We start from the raw sequence: 16,951 nt of genomic DNA, 5'->3' as shown, positions 1-16,951 counted from the left end.
TACAGGTTACACGCTGTCACACACTCAAACATACTCATACAGGTGACATGCTGTCAGACTCTCAAACATACTCATACAGGTTATACGCTGTCACACACTCAAACACACTCATACAGTTTACATGCTGTCACACACTCAAACATACTCATACAGGTTACACGCTGTCACACACTCAAACATACTTATACAGGTTACACGCTGTCACACACTCAAACATACTCATACAGGTTACACGCTGTCACACACTCAAACATACTCATACAGGTTACACGCTGTCACACACTCAAACATACTCATACAGGTTACACGCTGTCACACACTCAAACATACTCATACAGGTTACACGCTGTCACACACTCAAACATACTCATACAGGTTACACGCTGTCACACACTCAAACATACTCATACAGGTTACACGCTGTCACACACTCAAACATACTCATACAGGTTACACGCTGTCACACACTCAAACATACTCATACAGGTTACACGCTGTCACACACTCAAACATACTCATACAGGTTACACGCTGTCACACACTCAAACATACTCATACAGGTTACACGCTGTCACACACTCAAACATACTCATACAGGTTACACGCTGTCACACACTCAAACATACTCATACAGGTTACACGCTGTCACACACTCAAACATACTCATACAGGTTACACGCTGTCACACACTCAAACATACTCATACAGGTTACACGCTGTCACACACTCAAACATACTCATACAGGTTACACGCTGTCACACACTCAAACATACTCATACAGGTTACACGCTGTCACACTCTCAAACATACTCATACAGGTTACACGCTGTCACACACTCAAACATACTCATACAGGTTACACGCTGTCACACACTCAAACGTACTCATACAGGTTACACCCTGTCACACTCTCAAACATGCTCATACAGGTTACATGCTGTCACACACTCACACACATTCCTACAGGTTACACCCTGTCACACACTCAAACGTACTCATACAGGTTACACGCTGTCACACACTCAAACATACTCATACTTGCCAACCTTTTGATATTTCCATAGGGGAGATTGTGCATGCTCAAAATTGAAAACATTGAAAACCTAGGTAAAAAATAACACTTCAAAATAGTGTCTTTTGAGTAATAGGGATAATTAAGCAAATTTACAGACTGAAAAAGTTCAATTTTAAGTTCCAAAATCGAAAGTCTCGCTCCAAAATTGGGAGAGTTGGCAAGTATGCATACATAAGAATCAAGTAAATATCAGCTCTGACCAAATATCACTATTTACTTAGTTTATATAGAGAGAAAAATATAAGATATGGGGAAAATATTACGATAAGCAGTTATCAATACAATATATAATATGCAATATCATAACAAGAGGGTTCCACTGTATGGACAACACTCCATAAAATTAAATATTGTAGATTTCAATTTCCCCTGTATTTATACCCCCACTAGCTACAGTGGTTTGGCTGTGTCATCAGGAATCCTTGTATTTATACCCCCACTAGCTACAGTGGTTTGTCTGTGTCATCAGGGGTACCTGTATTTATACCCCCACTAGCTGCAGTGGTTTGGCTGTGTCATCAGGGATCCCTGTGTTTATACCCCCACTAGCTACAGTGGTTTGGCTGTGTCGTCAGGGATCCTTGTATTCATACCCCCACTAGCTACAGTGGTTTGGCTGTGTCATCAGGGATACCTGTATTTATACCCCCACTAGCTACAGTGGTTTGGCTGTGTCATCAGGGATCCTTGTATTTATACCCCCACTAGCTACAGTGGTTTGGCTGTGTCATCAGGGATCCCTGTGTTTATACCCCCAACTGATTACAGTTTTACTTGTGTTTATACCCCCAACTGATTACAGTTTTACTTGTGTTTATACCCCAAACTGATGAGTTTTACTTGTGTTTATACCCCCAACTGATTACAGTTTTACTTGTGTTTATACCCCCAACTGATTACAGAGTTCATGTATCTCATAAACCCTCCACAGTTTTAGTGTATAGTTACACCATAGTATGGTAACATTAGTTCTACACCTTGTTAGATTTTGTTGTGTATCAGTCAAAGTTAAAGGGTTTCAAGTTCATGCTTGACCACTTTCAAATTAAAAAGCTTCTGACAACATATCTCAAGAACTGTTCATAGTATGGTAATATTTGGTTCTACACCTGATTTATTAGATTTTGGTGGTCATAGCTCATCATTAAAGGGTCAAAGGTCACACTTCACTCCTTCGTCTAGTGGATGTGTAAGCTCACTAGGTTTTTACTCTTGTATATTAATTTATCCCGAATGTACCTCTGATGTAATGTAAAACTTATGTTTCACTTCCAATGAAGGGAGGCACTGTATCAATACTGTTATAGTAATTCTGGTTCCTCATCTTCTAACATAATATTGTCCAGGCCATGACTTTAAAACTGTGACAGATGTCTACATGAAAGTTTAGGTTATCTGCATCATGTGTAGAAGGTGTGTAGTGCTTTGTTATAAGGCCATCATGACCACCACCTTAAGGTAAAAGGTCAAAGGTCAAAAAATGTAATATTTTTATGTGAAATTCATCCATGCTTTTACTTTCAATATGTACAAATATTGGCTGACAATGGCAGACATATGCCTTTAACTCACTAAAACAAATTTAGTTATTATTTGTAATACTTTAATTTACATGAGGATATATCTTGTAAGAAAGATTGTGCTATCCTACCTCTAATTTACATGAGGATATATCTTGTAAGAAAGGTTGTGCTGTCCTACCTCTAATTTACATGAGGATATATCTTGTAGGAAAGATTGTGCTGTCCTACCTCTAATTTACATGAGGATATATCCTGTAAGAAAGATTGTGCTAGCCTACCTTTACTTACGCTGCTTGTAAATGACATTTTATACACACATTGGTACATTCCACTGTAGGGACTTTCCTTGTTACCATGGTTATCATACCATATCAGTTTTGATATTTGTTACAATCAAACTGTTGTCCATGTTTTATAGAGGTCACAGTTCTCAGAAGTGATAATAAGAAAGTTTATAAATGTATGTTACTTACACAGGATGACAATCTGTAAGAAACAAAAAAAGTAATAATTAGAGTAGGATCAGTGTTAATTTAATAAAGGCCAACACCTGCCACCAGAACACCGGTCAATGACAGTGTATTTCAGTTTATTTGGTAGGAAAGGTATAATATCCTTATAAGTTATTAAACAAAGTCTGACATAACTGTCTAGAACTTACTTAAGATATCCCAGCACAACTGGTTCCCATATCCTACACTGAGACTGTCTCTAGAGATCACACAATGACCTGTTCCCTTACACTGAGACCATCTCTAGAGATCACACAATGACCTGTTCCCTTACACTGACTATCTCTAGAGATCACACAATGACCTGTTCCCTTACACTGAGAATGTCTCTAGAGATCACACAATAATCTGTTCTCTTACACTGAGACTATCTCTAGAGATCACAAAATGACCTGTTCCCATACACTGAGACTGTCTCTATAGATCACACAATGACCTGTTCCCATACCCTGAGACTGTCTCTAGCGATCACACAATGACCTGCTCCCATACACTGAGACTGTCTCTAGAGATCACACAATGACCTGTTCCCTTACACTGAGACTATCTCCAGATATCACACAATAATCTGTTCCCATACCATACACTGAGACTGTCTCTAGAGATCACACAATGACCTGTTCCCTTACACTGAGACTGTCTCTAGAGATCACACAATAATCTGTTCCCTTACACTGAGACCATCTCTAGAGATCACACAACGACCTGTTCCCTTACACTGTGACTATCTCTAGAGATCACACAATGACCTGTTCCCTTATACTGAGACTGTCTCTAGAGATCACACAATAATCTGTTCCCTTACACTGAGACTATCTCTCGAGATCACACAATGACATGTTCCCTTACACTGAGACTATCTCAAGATATCACACAATAATCTGTTCCCGTACCATACACTGAGACTGTCTCTAGAGATCACACAATCAACTGTTCCCATACACTGAGACTGTCTCTAGCGATCACACAAGGACCTGTTCCCTTACACTGAGACTATCTCGAGATATCACACAATCATCTGTTCCCATACCATGCACTGAGTCTGTCTCTAGAGATCACACCATGATCTGTTCCCATACCATACACTAAGTTTGTCTGTAGAGATCACACAATGATCTGTTCCCATATCATGCACTGAGTTTGTCTGTAGAGATCACACAATGATCTGTTCCCATACCATACACTGAGTCTGTCTCTAAAGATCAAACAATCATCTGTTCCCATACCATACACTGAGTCTGTCTCTAGAGATCACACAATCATCTGTTCCCATACCATACACTGAGTCTGTCTCTAAAGATCACACCATCATCTGTTCCCATCCCATACACTGAGTCTGTCTCTAGAGATCACACAATCATCTGTTCCCATACCATACACTGAGTCTGTCTCTAAAGATCACACAATCATCTGTTCCCATACCATACAGTTTGATTGTCTGTAGACATCACACAATGATCTGTTCCCATACCATACACTGAGTGCGCCTCTTAGAGATCACACAATCATCTGTTTCCATACCATACACTGAGTCTGTCTCTAAAGATCACACAATCATCTGTTCCCATACCATACACTGAGTCTGTCTCTAGAGATCACACAATGATCTGTTCCCATACCATACACTAAGTTTGTCTGTAGAGATCACACAATGATCTGTTCCCATATCATGCACTGAGTTTGTCTGTAGAGATCACACAATGATCTGTTCCCATACCATACCCTGAGTGCGCCTCTTAGAGATCACACAATCATCTGTTCCCATACCATACACTGAGTTTGTCTGTAGAGATCACACAATGAGCCTAGCCAATGGTCAGTGTTTAGTCAGATTCATCAACTAGGTACAAACTGGTATGGAAACATACTATTTAAATCAGAGTATTTTTGGGGAACTTGATCATTGTTCAATCTCAAAGAAACAAAGATAGATCTCTACCAAAAGGTGGATGTTGTCCTACTTCATTCCAGTAACCTGAAATGACCTTTGATTCACACTCTTCCTGCCTAAATTTACATCTCAAACAAATTCTGGAGGTCATCAACCAGCTATTCCTTCATTTTCGCCACTTTTGCATCAACAAAAGCATTGTACCATTTCTTTGGAGCAAAATATGGCATTATACATTGAGTATATTAAAGCATTAAACTGTTTTCAGATACAGCATAGGCAGCTATAATGCCCACAGCACTACAGGAAAATGTTATGTGGCTTATTTGAAATCTAAGATATTCACTTTGGCCTCTGATCGGCTGAAACATGATGCCTTCTCAATTTTTGTAAGGCTGAGTTTAAGCAAACTTTTAACAAGTTGTAATGTATTGGCCCTGCCCAGGTATTGCATTTTTTCCAAACATTTCACAATTGAAGATGACTGTGTGTCCTTGGGTTAGCTGAGACAAAATAATTCTAAGTCTTGTTCTTTAGGTCAGGAAGAAATCTGAGTTAGAAGATACATATCAGCTTGAGCAATACAGGTCCAATGGGCCACTCACTCATGTTATAACTTTCAATTGTCATTACCATCACTGAAAATATTGTATTTTTAAAGGTCAGCAAATTGTATTTCAGGTCAATAAATGATCACAAAATATCCAAAGATCATGTTCCAAAATTCTAAAATACCTTTTCTTTATGACTGTTGTATTTTTATATGGTTACAAAGAGGAGGAAATTCATCCATGGGAAGGTGACATCTAGTGAAAATAAATCTATTTAGTTGCTGGCTAGTACCAGTATACCATGGTTTAAGAATTCAAATTAGGGCTTTAGGGCTATAAAAGGAATATTTCATTTACCGAGTTAGCAGTGGAAGGCCCTATGGACCTCTTGATTTCAACAATATTTGTTCTCTTCAGTATCAAGTTAATTTCTAAGAAGTTCTGCAGGTTATTAAATAAAAGCTAGTAGCAAGAATATCGGCAATCTGCACCGACTTAGGCACCGTTGTAAGGCAGGTGATACGGGTGATCTGCATGCTGGTGGCTCATGTCAGCACCGTTGTGCTATAATACGGATATGCATTAGATTCTGAGATACTTTCTCCTCCCCGATGTCTCACTAGATACCATCACTGTCCCTTAGAGTTCGTTCTAATTTATATTCCAAGTATTATAATTAGATTTGAAGAAAGATGTCCTTGACTTTTCATCAGCCGTGCGCACGGTATACTCTCTGGAGAAATTAACACACTAATTTACCTGGAAGAGAAGCAGATGTACATTAAACGTGACAGGTATAATTTTACTTAACAGGTTGTTCTCGACAAATTTGAAAGGTTAAAATATCGAAAGAATAAAAGGAATCAAATTATTGTACAAGATTGTTTCCCTCTAAAGGTCTATTAACACTAGACCGTTTTCTACTTTTGTATAAAACATGCTGTAATTTCTTAAATTGAAAAATGCTATTTGTCCTGAATTCTCTGAGCTTGTGTTCACAGTCATATTGGTTTGCTAAGAATACTGTGGTGAGTTGTCTCATGGAGTGAGGTGTAGCATTAAAGATTACTTATGTAACAGGAAAGAGAATAGTGTGCTTCCGCTGGGGATCGAACCCTCCATCTCCAGGTTCCTAGTCGGATGCTCTACCACTGAGCTAAAGGGAAATTACCTCTAGCTTGAAGCTAGAAGGCGACCACAATCCTATGTACAATTAAAATCTGCCACACTTAGAATGCCCAGAGGATCTTTATGCTCCTGTTCTGATGTTGAGCTGTACTTGTAGTTGGTGTAACTACTTTATACTAGGAAATTTTCACCCAGTCAAACCTTCACCTTTCGCCGGTAAAATCCATATTCGCCCAGTTTTTAATTTGTCCTTCGCTTTTAATTACTATGTATATTAAATTGTACACTAATTGTAATGATGATAAAAACAAAGGTAAAAATGAAACTGCAGTATAAACTTCTTGGTAAACTTTATAGTCTGATGTTGAGGAGCACTACTTCTGGTCTTGTGTTTGTGTTAAGGAGCTATATGTCTGGTCTGGTCTTGTGTTGGTGTTGAGGAGCTATACTTCTGGTCTTGTGTTGAGGAGCTATATTTCTGGTTTTGTGTTGAGGAGCTATATTTCTGGTCTTGTGTTGAGGAGCTATATTTCTGGTTTTGTGTTTGTGTTGAGGAGCTATATGTCTGGTCTTGTGTTGAGGAGCTATATGTCTAGTCTTATGTTGAGGAGCTATATTTCTGGTCTTGTGTTTGTGTTGAGGAGCTATATTTCTGGTCTTGTGTTTGTGTTGAGGAGCAATATGTCTGGTCTTGTGTTTGTGTTGAGGAGCTATATGTCTGGTCTTGTGTTGAGGAGCTATATGTCTGGTTTTGTGTTTGTGTTGAGGAGCTATATTTCTGGTCTTGTGTTTGTGTTAAGGAGCTATATGTCTGGTATTGTGTTGAGGAGCTATTTTTCTGGTCTTGTTTTTGTGTTGAGGAGCTATATGTCTGGTCTTGTGTTTGTGTTGAGGAGCACTACTTCTGGTCTTGTGTTTGTGTTGAGAAGCTATATGTCTGGTCTTGTGTTTGTGTTGAGGAGCTTTATGTCTGGTCTTGTGTTTGTGTTGAGGAGCTATATTTCTGGTCTTGTTTTGAAGTTTGTGGGTAGTTGCCTCTTCAGAATATCATAGGGTCTGTTATTTTGGTCTGATGTTGAGACCTGCTCAGAATGTCATAGGGTCTGTCCTTTTGGTCTTATGTTGAGACCTTTTCAGAATGTCATAGGGTCTGTCCTTTTGGTCTGATGTTGAGACCTACTCAGAATGTCATAGGGTCTGAATGTCATAGGGTCTGTCCTTTTGGTCTGATGTTGAGACCTGCTCAGAATGTCACAGGGTCTGTCCTTTTGGTCTGGTGTTGAGACCTGCTCAGAATGTCATAGGGTCTGTCCTTTTGGTCTGGTGTTGAGACCTGCTCAGAGTGTCATAGGGTCTGTCCTTTTGGGCTGATGTTGAGACTTGCTCAGAATGCCCACTTTAGGGTCTTCAGTTTTGAAGCCTACTCGAAAATTCTCACAGAAGCTATTGTCCTGGTATTGTGTTGAAGCTTTCTAAGAATGCCCAGAGGAGCTATACTTCTGGAGCGATAAACACTTGAGGTAATGAGATTGATAGGGCGATGACTGCCGGATGTTGCCATCACACCAAATCTTGTGTCGTGTCCAGAGAAGCAGACATCGTTGCAGTCTGGTCGAGACAACTGTCTCAAATCGTTTTCTTCAGCACCATTCTGAGACTCTTCTAGGGAATGAAAGGTCAGCAGAACTGAGTGATCATTTACTCCAATATTCATCAGGAATGACATACCCAGTTTTCAAGGATGATGTAAATAGATATTTTATTCTAGCTGATCTTTGTTTTCTGTAACACTAATTTCGATTTTATCAAGAAGGATAGTGGATGACAGTTTCTGTCACAGTAACTGTCCAAGACAACATCCACGTGAGTGGACACTAGGGTCAAAGCAGTGGACTAGACTGGACAGTTAATGAGACCTGTCAGGATAAGGATGTGTTATTGTCCGTAAACTTGAAATATCGTAAGACTCGCTGTCCACTCATCGGTCAACCTGAAACAGTATTGATGAAAGCATCCCAACACAATGTTTTGGCATTTGTCTTACAAAACAAGTAAGAAGTAAAATCCAAAATGTGAATTTTAAACGTGTTTTTGATGACTCAAAATATGCATTTCAAGATGATAAGATTAAGAATCTACCTCGTATGACTAGGAAAATGGCCGGCCAGTCCTGATATATCTCGCAGAATAAGTTCCGGAGGCATGTTCACTCTCATCCATTACAATTACACATTTGTGGTGTAATGATATCTTGTAATATCCGTGCATGCCGCGATTAATTCTGACAAGGTAATAACACAAAATGGCTTCCATTTGGTGAGACCGACCTATATTTTGACGAATAATTGCCACGACAACAAGGGTCTGCGACCCATGTATTCAATCACCAGCCACCACCACAAAGACTTGTCAATATTAATGCTCATGATTTCTCTGTGAACGTATGATATTGGAATTTCCACATGAATATTAATGAATCTGGAATAGGATGACTTCATTTACTGGACTGAGAATCTGATTATGGGGAGGTCTTTTTACATGTAATCATTCTGGCTTCAGCCTAAACAATATTATCTGATCCATGGTGAATGTTCATAGTAAAGCATTTTGAGTAATTTCTAATAGAAAAAGGGAAATGAGTGTAGAATGTAAGATTAGAACTGGCGAGCTATCTTGTCTGGGTGAAGCTGCAGTACACTGTATACCTCAACGTATGGTTTACATAAAATGATTTTTTTTTTATAAATTTAGATATGTTTTCCAAAACTGCAAATTCTAAAACAACTACACTCGGATTATAAAAATGTTTCATCTTTAGTGCATCTCAATGCCTGCTTCAGATGCTGGATATGATCTAAGTATTATATTCTCAATATTTTCTTTATAATTTAACATTGATATTCTGTATACCGTGAAACTTTTGTTAAGTCAAATTTTCACCCTATGCCATTGAAATTCGATTTCGCAAAGTTTCAATTTCCCCCTTGTCAGATATTTACTAGATATATAATATTGTTTACTTATAATCGCTGTCATTACGGAGAGAGGGCGAAAAAAGGGAGAAGTTAAACTTTGGCAAACATTTCCTGGTATAGAGGATTTTAAAGTTTGACAGTAAGATATACATTTTCAATTTCCAATTTGAATTTGATTTGAATTTGAAAGTTTAAAAATAAATAATCATAGTAAAGTCATCATAAATGTTTCTATAGTTTCTTCTGATTCTCAAATAAATTGCTGTTGATATTCAAAGCAGGGAGAGACAAAACATATAATTCTGTAGAATTCTTGTTTTTTTCTTGGTTTTGTCTTCATTTAATGTGTTGACCATGATCTGTAGCTCTTTATTATTTCACGAAATGAAGAGTTACCTGTCCTATTATAGTAACAAAATATAACATAAAATTATAGTTCTGATAGATATGCTCTGTGATCTTAACAGTGACGACATTAATGTCCTCAGTCAGCTGATGGCAAATTTAATACTGCTGAACTATAGTGTCTGCCTGAAATAGCCTGTATCTCCATTTAATACTGCTGAACTATAGTGTCTTCCTGAAATAGCCTGTATCTACATTTAATACTTCTGAACTATAGTGTCTGCCTGAAATAGCCTGTATCTCCATTTAATACTGCTGAACTATAGTGTCTGCCTTAAATAGCCTGTATCTACATTTAATACTTCTGAACTATAGTGTCTGCCTGAAATAGCCTGTATCTACATTTGATACTGCTGCACTAGTGTCTGCCTGAAATATCCTGTATCTACATTTAATACCGCTGCACAAGTGGTTGCCTGAAATAGCCTGTATCTACATTTAATACTTCTGAACTATAGTGTCTGCCTGAAATAGCCTGTATCTACATTAAATACTGCTGAACTATAGTGTCTGCCTAAAATAGCCTGTATCTAAATTTAATACTGCTGAACTATAGTGTCTTCCTGAAATAGCCTGTATCTACATTTAATACTGCTGACCTATAGTGTCTGCCTGAAATAGCCTGTATCTACATTAAATACTGCTGAACTATAGTGTCTGCCTGAAATAGCCTGTATCTCCATTTAATACTGCTGAACTATAGTGTCTTCCTGAAATAGCCTGTATCTACATTTAATACTGCTGCACTAGTGTCTGCCTGAAATATCCTGTATCTACATTTAATACTGCTGCACAAGTGGTTGCCTGAAATAGCCTGTATCTACATTTAATACTGCTGCACTAGTGTCTGCCTGAAATAGCCTGTATCTACATTTAATACTGCTGTACTAGTGTCTGCCTGAAATAGCCTGTATCTACATTTAATACTGCTGCACTAGTGTCTGCCTGAAATAGCATGTGTCTACATTTATTACAATACAAATTGTCTGCATGGACGTCACATTTACAATATGCATTTGATATAAAAGTTACCCTGTAGAGCAGAATTACATTTGTACTTTAAAAAACAGTTTGCCAGCAATAGATACTGTATTTGAATTGGTTTATTTCTGTCTAAAGGGATATGGCTGGGTTTTTTTTTTCTCCTTTACAAAAAAATAATTGTGTCTGATCTCAAGCAGACTAATTGTGTCAGTCTTTAATTTAGAAATCATTATTTCCTATAAAAAATGTTTGATGCCCAGTCTAATGAAACGGATCAGGTGTACACGCACTGTATGGCCATGATAAATCAAGTGCAGCCGATCTTTGTACCCTTGACAGAATCAACATCCACGGCTTTGTACTGTTGGGCTTGTTAGACCTCATTGGAATGTAAAGTCAGTGCATAAATATTGAACAAGATTTTAAATAGGTCTATTTGAACACGGATGATTGATCCAGTCCTGATAAAACCTTCAGGTGTTGTGGAGGTGGTGGTAATCTGGTGATGTTCGTTATATCAACCCGTCACAATGTTCCGCACAACCAACGCATGAAACAAAAATGTAAGGGTGTGTGGGTACTTGACATTGTTGGACGTAGTTCTGAGGTTAACACACGTCCATGTATGGGCGAGTTTGGCGTTGTAGGGCCGACCAGTATTTACCGAGACAGCTTGGACATTGTACCACTTACACTAAGTCTAATTCTGGTATTGAATCCGTACATAGTCCTCAGGTTTGCAAAGAAGTAAAATGTATGGTCTACCCGGTATGTACAATAGGGAAGGGAATGGTCAGGTGCTCTCGCCCAAAACACAATCAATGATCTGCCCACGTTCCCCAGGCCATTCAGACATATGTTTGTGTCTTTGTGCTTGTACTGACCGCAATATTTTTGCTAACTATCCTCAATGCATTGACCAGAGCCACTTATTCATTTGACCAGTAAAAAGTCTTAACATTCTCACTTATCCGAACTTCTTGAAGTGCTATTCTAAAGTTATTCCATTTCACATGAATTGTTCCCAACATCGAACAATTTGTAGACAAAAAGGTTCATAATGTACCGGTAAACTTCAAAGGTGTTGCCAAGTCACACAGCGGCAGATCTGTAGTAGAACTTTCTTTGTACTAGTATGGAATTAACCCTGAGATAGTGATTTAAGCATCCTTAAAGCTCACATACCCCAGTATTGGTGATTTGGGTTTAAAAAATTAAGGATCCCCATACCACTGCCAGAAACTGTAACTTTGTATGGAATTTCTTTTCTATATGACTTTATCTTTGATTAATCATTCTTGCAAAAGAAAACTATACCTTGTGGAACTGTTATGGGAAAATTATAAAATTGTAATAAAAATTGACAGTGTTCTTCTGAGTGTAAAAATGAAATGGGACCAGACCAAAATTTGAACCCTGGACCTCTGATCATGATACTATGGCTCTAACCAAATGAGTTATCTGGTTGACAGTAGTACCAGGTCCAGTCACACTGCAGTTATATCTAAAAAAAAACACTAAGGGGAGGTAACTGTATGTTCATATAACTAGAGTCGAATTCTCTATAGAGTTTTACCTACACTGGGACTGGGATCTTTAAGTCAGTTGCCTTTACAGAGGTTTATGTGAAATCTCAGTCTCCCCCAATTAGTTAAGGATTGGGCTAGGTGATAAGTTTGTCTAGCAATGGATAGACTGATAAGGGATGGTTAATATAATGTGTGAATTTCAGTTAACAGTCAATCCGCCCATAGACCAATTTATTACCTAGTTCAATCCTTACAACTTCATTTCAAAACTAAAAAGGAACCGTGTTTAGAAAAAATGTGTTTTATTTCAATTTACAACAACAAAGCAATTTCTATCGATGGCACATTGACTTTGATGTTGACCAATCAAAGGCCTTGTTTCAAATTACACATGCACGTTAAAACATCATATTTTTTTTCAGTCCGATACTTGCATTGATAGACTAAAAATGAACCAATAAAGAAGTGTGTTGCAATCAAAATTCACTTATTATACAAAATTCTCTGTTTGACATTGAGGTGTAATTAATAAGAAGCAAAATATTAAAACACTGTTTGTTTTTTTGAAATCAAAAATACATAAATTAAATGATTATTCAAGTGTTAGAATTGGAATTCTACCACAATTCTTGGTTTGTACAGCATATACGGCCTAATAGTCCATTTTGTCAGAAAAATGCCCAAAATGTCTAATTTAATGCATCAGAACTTTTTTCAACTTTTTTTTCCAGTTAGGTTTTTCCTTGTTAACAGAAAAACAATATACCAAAATCCAAGTTGGAGAAAATAAAATCATCCCCTTTAGAACAAAAAAAGAATGAAAACATTTGACAAAATTTGAAGTGTATTATCAACCTCTATTGTAACATTGAGTATGAAAATTAAAAGTATAGCAAGAGCAACAAAAGTATACAAGTAGGTACGCCAAAATGTTGCTTCAGAATTATTTACTACGATTTCGAAAATGCTGATACACACACACAATTGAGGGAATTATCAGAGAACACATAAAAATCCCAGACTTATGATTAAATGTTTAGCATTTAAATATCAACACTGTTTATCATAAATAAGATGTGTAAGCTGTGCCAGTTTCTCAGCAGAGAAGTTTAAGAATGTTATACCAATAGTCATCACTAAATGTACATTACTGTGTATTTTCCATTTTGACCATTTAGTGGTGGAGTCGGGGATATTTAACACAATTTTTTAATTTAATTTATGCATTTACTTTACTTGCAGGTGGTGAAAATCATCAGAAACTCGGAGACAGCAGGACGATATGTGAGCTATCGGCTGGTGGTGTAGTGACCGGGGAATGTGTGTACTTGCGAGAGTATGTGTGAGTGTTTTTGATGAGGAGGAGGGGGAAAGGGGGGGCATCCTTGATACTCCAGGGGTTACCCTAAACTTTCACTCTCTGCACCCCTGGAATATGTAATGACAATATCTAAACCTCTGTGTGGAGATGAGACAAGAAGTTTACATTGATCCCTTGATCTACATCACAAGTAATTTGCGGCTGCACAACAGTAAAATAGACAAGTTTTGAAGTTGGGCGTCACTCCTCTGTAATCTTCAAGGGAGAGATATCAACCTAATTGGTCAGGATTTTTACCTGGGACCAATCAAATAGATAGCTGCTTGCCTTCTATTTTACTATGGCATATTTCAGGGGATGCAGAAAGCAAAAGTCTGCATAACCCTTTAAGTATCGAGCATGGGGTTGTACATCTGTGTATTGATAAACGTATGAGGAAGAGAGAGAACTTGTAAATCACTTATTTCAATTGATGTGCATTGTCCATTAAACGTAAATCACTTATTTCAATTGATGTGCATTGTCCATTAAACGTAAATCACTTATTTCAATTGATGTGCATTGTCCATTAAAACATTTTTGGCTCATTTTTTTCTTTTCATTTTTTTTGCTAATCTCGTCATTTCTGACAGAAACTGGTCCTTACAAAGGATTCAATATTCACCTTAGACATTGACTGATCACCAGTGACTCGTCACAATACTGACCGACTATTTCAGAATAATTATTCTATCAAAAGAATGTTTCTTTATGAAAGGAATCGCTACATGTTGGCTCAGCTATTCAATCATTGAAATAAAAATGGCATCATATTATACTTGTTGTAGATGCTAAACATGTTTTATATGAAAAATCTCCATAAGACAGGTTTTGATGCACAAATCAAGTCATTATCTTTAGAATTCCTATTGTAAATCTTAACTGTGCCATCTTGAGGATTCACCCTTTTGAAACATTATGATGCGGGAAGTTGATTGTAAGGCCACAGAATGCTATATAGCAGTTGTATTTTACCACATTTTAATTCCTTCATGTTCGCAGTTGACTATAAAGGGTGTGTTTGTAGGTTTAAACCCACCAAATCTGTTCAGCAGCAAAATGTGATGTCAAGGTTTTAAAACAACCATTCTGATTAAAATCATATCCTACGTTCTCTAAGTATCCTAACGTGATACGTAGGATCCTAACATGATACGTAGGATCCTTACATGATGCGTAGGATCCTAACGTGATGCATAGGATCCTAACGTGATACGTAGGATCCTAACGTGATGCGTAGGATCCTAACGTGATGCGTAGGATCCTAACGTGATGCGTAGGATCCTAACGTGATGCGTAGGATCCTAACGTGATGCGTAGGATCCTAACGTGATGCGTAGGATCCTAACGTGATGCGTAGGATCCTAACGTGATGCGTAGGATCCTAACGTGATGCGTAGGATCCTAACGTGATGCGTAGGATCCTAACGTGATGCGTAGGATCCTAACGTGATGCGTAGGATCCTAACGTGATGCGTAGGATCCTAACGTGATACGTAGGATCCTAACGTGATGCGTAGGATCCTAACGTGATACGTAGGATCCTAACGTGATGCGTAGGATCCTAACGTGATGCGTAGGATCCTAACGTGATGCGTAGGATCCTAACGTGATGCGTAGGATCCTAACGTGATGCGTAGGATCCTAACGTGATGCGTAGGATCCTAACGTGATGCGTAGGATCCTAACGTGATGCGTAGGATCCTAACGTGATGCGTAGGATCCTAACGTGATGCGTAGGATCCTAACGTGATGCGTAGGATCCTAACGTGATGCGTAGGATCCTAACGTGATACGTAGGATCCTAACGTGATGCGTAGGATCCTAACGTGATACGTAGGATCCTAACATGATGCGTAGGATCCTAACGTGATACGTAGGATCCTAACATGATGCGTAGGATCCTAACGTGATACGTAGGATCCTAACGTGATGCGTAGGATCCTAACGTGATACGTAGGATCCTAACATGATGCGTAGGATCCTAACGTGATACGTAGGATCCTAACATGATGCGTAGGATCCTAACGTGATACGTAGGATCCTAACGTGATGCGTAGGATCCTAACGTGATACGTAGGATCCTAACATGATGCGTAGGATCCTAACGTGATACGTAGAGAACGTAGGATATGATTAGAATCAGATTGAAAAACAACATACTGATACAGTTGTCAGTTGTAATGTGGCATTGGTGCCAGTTGAAATCGGGGGTTTTTAACAGATTTTATTTACTAGACTTCAACAATGTGAAAGATGTACCTGGTATACAAAATCCAAACATGTTTCAGTGCATTTCAAGATATTGTTCTACAAATTTGAGTGCATGGAAGTGTTCCACTGGTCAAACCAGCTGTTACGCCACCTAAATATAACCAATGGTCCTGTCTATGGCCTTCACCTGTCTCTTGGTCATTGTGTGGTCGGACCAAATCAATATTTGTATGTTGCACTGTATACAGTAGGTATATGTATGTGATAGAGACCTGAACCATTGAGTTACTCATGTCTTTGTCGAGTCATCAGGACATAATTACACCACATTTTACCACCTCACCTGTGTGAATACCTGGTAATGACAGAGGTCAACTCCCTGATTAGTCCGGCTGATCTTTTAATGAGGGCTAAGACAGGTGTAGAATATGTTAGATTAAAGGGGAAAATGGTATCAGAGACCCATAGGTTTGTTTGAAAAACTTGTTACTCAACAAATCACTGTGAACATGCAAGAAGAATACCTGTGTAATCTGTGTACTGTTACATAGAAGGTGTTCGAGTGATACTGTTCTGTCAAGCTGAGGGAAGCGTACACAACACAGATGCTATAACAACAGGTGATAATGAGGAATTAACACTAGCAGTGTGGCAACACACGCTTTACACACAAAGCACATGTTTTTCAGTGATTATCTTATTTAGACAGATTATCACTTGAGCTCAGTATGTGGGTTCATCAGAGGAACACTAATGTCTTGTGTATAACATTGCCTAAGTCTTTATGTACATCCTTGTCTTAT

The 16,951-nt window shown here is 38.2% G+C and overlaps 1 protein-coding gene across 2 annotated transcripts in view; it reads left to right on the top strand.

Moving 5' to 3' along the window:
* Positions 1–14,483, top strand: part of LOC110445162 (DNA-directed RNA polymerases I, II, and III subunit RPABC1) — a 42,654-nt gene extending 28,171 nt beyond the window's left edge. For both annotated transcript variants that reach the window (XM_021489607.1, XM_021489606.1), the window contains exon 8: positions 13,817–14,483. In XM_021489607.1, the coding sequence (XP_021345282.1) occupies positions 13,817–13,882 (66 nt within the window). In that variant the 3' untranslated portion in view covers positions 13,883–14,483. The remainder of the gene's footprint in view (positions 1–13,816) is intronic.
* Positions 14,484–16,951: the final 2,468 nt, after the last annotated feature.

Source organism: Mizuhopecten yessoensis, unplaced genomic scaffold (genome assembly GCF_002113885.1).
Source record: "Mizuhopecten yessoensis strain PY_sf001 unplaced genomic scaffold, ASM211388v2 scaffold2091, whole genome shotgun sequence".
Taxonomy (NCBI): Eukaryota; Metazoa; Mollusca; class Bivalvia; order Pectinida; family Pectinidae; genus Mizuhopecten; species Mizuhopecten yessoensis.
The sequence above is the reverse complement of the archived record's forward strand: the minus strand, read 5'-3'. Positions and strand labels throughout refer to the sequence as shown.